The 6000-nt window shown below is 37.2% G+C and overlaps 1 protein-coding gene across 1 annotated transcript in view; it reads left to right on the top strand.

Annotated features, from left to right (window-relative positions):
- The first annotated feature begins 336 nt into the window (after positions 1 to 336).
- The window catches only part of lmbrd1 (LMBR1 domain containing 1), a 55604-nt gene continuing 49940 nt past the window's right edge, over positions 337 to 6000 (top strand). Inside the window, exons 1-3 of the mRNA XM_080507094.1 lie at positions 337 to 424; positions 1689 to 1865; positions 3084 to 3147. Coding sequence (XP_080363220.1) covers positions 359 to 424; positions 1689 to 1865; positions 3084 to 3147 — 307 coding nt within the window. The 5' untranslated portion in view covers positions 337 to 358. The remainder of the gene's footprint in view (positions 425 to 1688; positions 1866 to 3083; positions 3148 to 6000) is intronic.

The raw sequence follows: 6000 nt of genomic DNA, 5'->3' as shown, positions 1-6000 counted from the left end.
TCACGGAACCTTTTGATAGCATATTCCAGGGTGTTACAACATGAGTTGATGGTTTTGTATAAATGTGTAAAAAAAATAATTAGATCGTCTCAAACATATTTGCTGAACTGCATGCCTCTCACTATCAAGTTTTACACATATTAAAATTATTATTTTAGGAAATCATGACACATTTTCTTTCGAAACTGTTTGTTTTCTCACACGCTTCCGTACACATAAGATTAAAAAGTTTAAGACTTAATTTAACTCGGAACAGATCCGATCTGGGGAGACGTACTGAGCCGCCAACTCTCTCTGCCTTCCTCCACCGTGCCGACGTCATCGGGAGCACGTGGGTTTGTTATTGCAGGAAGTGAAGATGGCGGCTCAGTCGATCCTCTCAGAGTCTGTGCTCGGATGGTCAATTTTCACCATTGTTTTGCTGGTAAGCGAAGTCAGAGCTGTCCAGTCGCTTCGTGAAGTTCAGAAGCGTCAGAAAACTCCGCGTTAGACGTGTCAGTAATGAAAGAAGGGGTTTAAATATGCCATGTTAGCGGGGGCGGTGCTGCTACAGCATATGGACGTTGAGGTGATATTAGCTAACTTTAGCTATAGCATGCTTACAACTTGCTGTTTTACAATCGATCAGAGTAGCTTTTAGCTCAACATAGATTATTTCTTGAAGAGGAGTCGTTACTCTGTATCTCACATTGTTGTGTAGCAGCAACCCGATTCACTTGTGGCTCGTTATTACACTTGATTTGTTATTGTCCCTCGAATACATTATTTGGATTAATAATTTAGTGCTGCCAAGTGGGGCAGGCACTCCTCTTTACCGTCGGCACTTTTAACACAACCTGTTTGATTCGGGGAGCACATTTAGTGACCCATTTAGAGGGACTCGAGTGGTAGGCTCCTTAAATGACTGTCTCAAAGTTGTGCGGCTCGGTAATCTGCGGCCCAGTTTAGCACTCATTACATCAGCTGTCACTCACTGTCACATGGCTGAGTCTGAGGCTCACAGGAAGAATGCCCGGATGCCAAATAACCTGCTCTGTTTCTCTGCCCAACGCTGGCATCCCTCTGATCTGAAGTAACATTTCAATAAATCTTATTTGGATACAAAGCCCACGTCATTACCTGGCAAAACAAGCATCTATCTATCTATCTATCTATCTATCTATCTATCTATCTATCTATCTATCTATCTATCTATCTATCTATCTATCTATCTATCTATGATGATCACAATGCCTATTGAAGCAATAATATTCTCAAGCTTTGTTGTTCCAAAGGAAGTGAAATATTGGGAACGCTGTGTGATGAAGTTCACACAAATCTGTCACTGTAACTCAGATCAGTTAAGCTTAGAATACATGTAAAATGATGTCATGAATACCATTGTATTTCTTGGTTGTTTTAAACTTTATATAACTGTATTCTGCCAATAATGTCCTCATTCAATAACAGTTTTGTTATTTTGGATTCAATACACTGTATTAGACACCTTGAAAACATGTTGAGATGGGATTAAAAATAATATCCTAAACTAACTTACATCATTCGTATCTATTTGTACTGTGTTTGGTGTAATACTAATATTTTTGGTTGCACAATTGCTAGATCTAGCTTGGATAAACTTTATACATTATGTATTCACATGGGATTATCGTATTGTGACAACGGTTGTTTTTTCCCCCCCTGTTTAGGTAATCCTAGCATTCTGCTGGATCTACATTCGGAAATTTCAAAGCCGTCAGGAAAGTGAGGTTGTCTCAACCATCACAGCAATATGCGCGTTGGCCATCGCATTGATATCATCTGCACTTTTGCCAGTGGACATATTTCTTGTTTCATTCATGAAGTATTCTAATGGTACTTACAAGGTTAGTATTCTGAAAACTTTAACATTTTCCATGATGTTAAAATGTCATTGATATTGGTTTTGTGTAATCTTAAAGCTGAGATCATTTCATGGTAGTCATTTTGTGCTAAGGTACTGCTTTTGATTAAATCACCTCAAAGATTTAACAAAGTGTGCAATGACAGTTCATTTAAACAGCAGGTAATTTGCTGCTTTGTATGATTTGCTGTGATTGTAAGAGAGTATTTGTATTATGGTTCCATTTAGTCACAGTCATGTTAACATATGCAAAGGCCATTAACTCACCAGGAACACAATATCTCTCTTGGTCAATTAAACACAATTTCTTCATGAGTACACCTTACAACAACAAAGAAACTTCCATCAAATGAAGAGATGCTTCCTGCTGGAAATACACAATGCTAATATCACTATTACATTTTTATATATTATAATTTCAGTGACACTGTGACATGGTAGGATATTTAAAAAAAAAAGTGATGGATTAAGTATTATTTTAGCTTTCCGTTTCGTATTGTGTATCATGATGAAGCAGAACATGACAAACATTTATTTTTTGGCAGCTGTTCAAGAACATGTTTTTGGGCCTATTTTTCAGAAATTGCAGGAAATGGAAGATTATGAGGGCCAATTTTTCACATCTGTGCCTGAATAAAATTAGATTCAGACAAAGGCCTGACAACTTCATCCCCCTTGTGGTTGTCAGTGTTGTGTAATTTTCTGTTTGTATCTAAATTTAGTTTTTGAACCCGGAACTGCTGTGGCCCACATACTGTGAGGTCTATAAATACTTGGACATTGACACCATGTGCAGCATTTTGGCTATGTACACCACAACAATAAATATAAAATGGAACAATCAAGATGTGCTGTAAATATTGTATCTCAGTTTTAATTTTGATGGTATTTACATTAAAATATGTATGAAAACTTTGGGAATTAAATCACATATATGTGTAATCACCCTCAAATTCAGGCACACCTCGATTGTTTCACATCACAACTATTCTGTTGAAGCAGAGCCAAAATTATATGCAAATATTTATGAACCTGACTGTAAATTCAAATTTGGCATGATCTAATGGGAGTTTTGGTGTCATTCAGATGTGTGTTACAGTTTTGTGTCAGTATTTCATGCACATTTGTATTCTAAACTTTGATCATAATACTGAGCCTCATTTACACACTGCATATTTGCTTTTCTTTTGGTAAAACCCAGGAATGGGCAGCAAACAACGAGACCAGAAGTCAAATTGAAGACACTGTGTTATATGGATATTACAGTAAGTGGATTTTTGTTGTTGTTTTTTTTTGGAGTTTTTTGTTTGTAAATATATTAGTTAAAAAAAAATATTTGGAGAGGAACTTTTTTTTCCTTTTTTTTAGCAAAAAAAAAAACAACCTTTCTTCAAATTGGTTCTTTTGTTTTTGCATAATACTTGGACTTGTTCTGTTCTTTCACCTTAAATGACTTACCTCAGTCTCCTCTTTGAATTAATGGTAGTGCTAGCTCAATCCCAATAACACCCGGGGCCTGACTCACCTCCACAGTAATCCTAAAGGGTTAGCAGTCTGACTTCGGGATTCACACTGACTCTCTGTAACTCTCAGTGGTGACTCATTTTCACACAGGTCAACTGTGGATCTGGGTCGTAACTTTGGCTGCACGTCTGTGTTACTTCCCCCGGGACTGGGTTTCATCCGCGAAATGACTTGAGGACCTTTTCAAAGACTATTCAATATTGAGAATCACTTCTCGACTGTATTATATTCACATACCCTGATGTGATCAAAAAAAAATATTTAATTGTAATTGAACTGAGCCAAGAAGATGAGGAGCCATCAGTGGCAGTGCTGTTGAAATATTAGACAATATAAAAGTCCTCTTTCCACAAGTTAATGTGATTTCTGGGTTTTTAAATGGGGCAAAATATATGAAAGTCACCCCACTTTCATGAACTGTAGTTTTCTAAACGATTTCACTTCACTGCATCGTTGCTTTTTTATATATATTTACTCATGTCAGTGCAATTATTTACAGTAGTTGACTTCTACTTATTTTCTTGTCTTACCATTTCTAACATGGATATGTTTTTGTATGCATGATATGTATTCTGTTAGACTCTTTGTTTTCTGTGTGGCCGTTACAGCTTTGTTTCCCTCTGGGGCCATTTGCTTCATCATGTATGAAGTCTGCAGCTTTGCATTTATTGATGTTGCATAAGATTGCATGTTTGTTACTCATGCTTCGTGTGAGGACAGGACACTTGGAAGACTGCTGTGCTTGAAGAAGTGGTTAGTTGGAATTACGAGCACAGATTTGGAGTTTTGTAAGTCAAATATACATGTCTGCTTAATTCTGTTGTGGCCAGTGCTTCATAGAAATGTAAAGGGAAGTGCTTTGCTCTCTGAGCTGTCATTATTAGTTGTGCCTGTGCATTGGTTTGGATTTACTCCACATGAAGAATCTTAATAGTTAAATTGAGCCAGTTAGGTCGGGTTTATTTAGAAAAATCAAGTACAGACACAGGCGCAGATGCACACAGACACTAAGTAATAATAGTGTTGGTTGTTGGTTGTTTGTTGTTTGTTGTTTTATACAAAAATGACTGCATGTACAGTCCACCTATGTTTTTATTTTATGCCATCCAGTTTCTTGATGGGCAGGCTTGGTTGACAGGTTCTTGGATAAGTTAGCTCTACTTTTTAATGATTCATGAAATATGGAGACATCTTTAGTGCTGATTTAATCTTGATTGACAATTTTTTTTTTAGCAAAGCTGAGTCTAAAAAAAATACACCTTTTGTCATTATTGTATCATTATCTTAATATCAAATTGGACATACACATATCTCTGCAATAAATACAGATTGACAGGGTTTTACATATGAAGAAAATGTGTAATGAATAGCATTTATTTTGAAAATGTATGTAACTGCATGATTACTATTATTGCATTTAACCTTTTTAACATTTGAAATGATTTCAAAAGATTAATGGTTTGACATAGAAATAGGGCATATCACATGTCCCATTAACAATGTGCTGCCCTTTTCAAAAAACCAAGATGGCTATCTAAGAATTGGTGCTACGTTCCACAAACAAATATTATCGGGCTGTTTTAATTTTCTCAGTGGAAGTCTTTAGGCATCACTCCCCAGGACACTTGTGTTGCTTGTAGTGATTGTCACATTTCGAATAGAACCCCAGAAATTGGAACATTTCACTGGCAGTGATGCTTAGCTGTTGGCTGGTGGCACACTGCATTGTATCATTAGCAGGTTGGTCGAGGATGCAGTCAAGCATCTTTGACTCATCCAGCCGATCTCCTTGCTGTAATAGACAGCAGGTCTAGTTCCCATATTTGTGTGCGGTTCCAAGTCATGGTGACAGTATCTGAGCCGTTTTGTTGATATATTTCAAGCTGTAGGCTCTTAGTATCGCTGATATTTCCTCGTCATTGTTATGCTGTAGCTTAAACATGAGTTTGTTGCCTTTTTTTGATGTCTTGTGCTGCAGATTCAGTCATGCCACCGACAGTAGATCATGCGTTTTCTAACAGATGCTGGCTTAAAATCTCTGTCAGCAACACTGTTACGTACCGTCTGTTCAAAAATGCCAAATGCAAGGACGACAAGCTGTCTCCTCGCCCAGACAGCCCAATCAAAGACACCACTTCCACGGGTTTAATGGCATCAGAAAATTGGCTTTCACAGACCATGAAGACTGCATGTGAATCCTACATTCAGGCGGCTGAAGAACATTGTCTTCTGGATGCATAAATAAGTTTTTATACATGAGATTGATTTTCTTTCGTGCTATGTATAGGCACTATTAGACATCCTCTTAAATGGAAAGTTTGCTTTTGAGAGATTTTAAGTATGAATAATTCAGTAGGCTTAGTCGTCAGTGCAGGGCTGAGTCTTGTCAGTAATTTAATTCATTTAATGGCCCAACTGCCAAGAAACAGTTACACTCAAGAAATTTGTCACACATCAAAAGAAAAGCACTTGTAGTTGTTTTGGTAATTGGTTTATTATGTATAGCTCTGTCAGACTTGAAGGTTTATGAGTAGATCTTCACTCACTGGTCCTGTCGTTGGTTTGAGTGACAGCTGAAGATACACTTCATACTG

This window comes from Blennius ocellaris (genome assembly GCF_963422515.1).
Source record: "Blennius ocellaris genome assembly, chromosome: 13".
Taxonomy (NCBI): domain Eukaryota; kingdom Metazoa; phylum Chordata; class Actinopteri; order Blenniiformes; family Blenniidae; genus Blennius; species Blennius ocellaris.
Note: the sequence above shows the minus strand (reverse complement) of the source record. Positions and strands in the feature narration are given on the sequence as shown.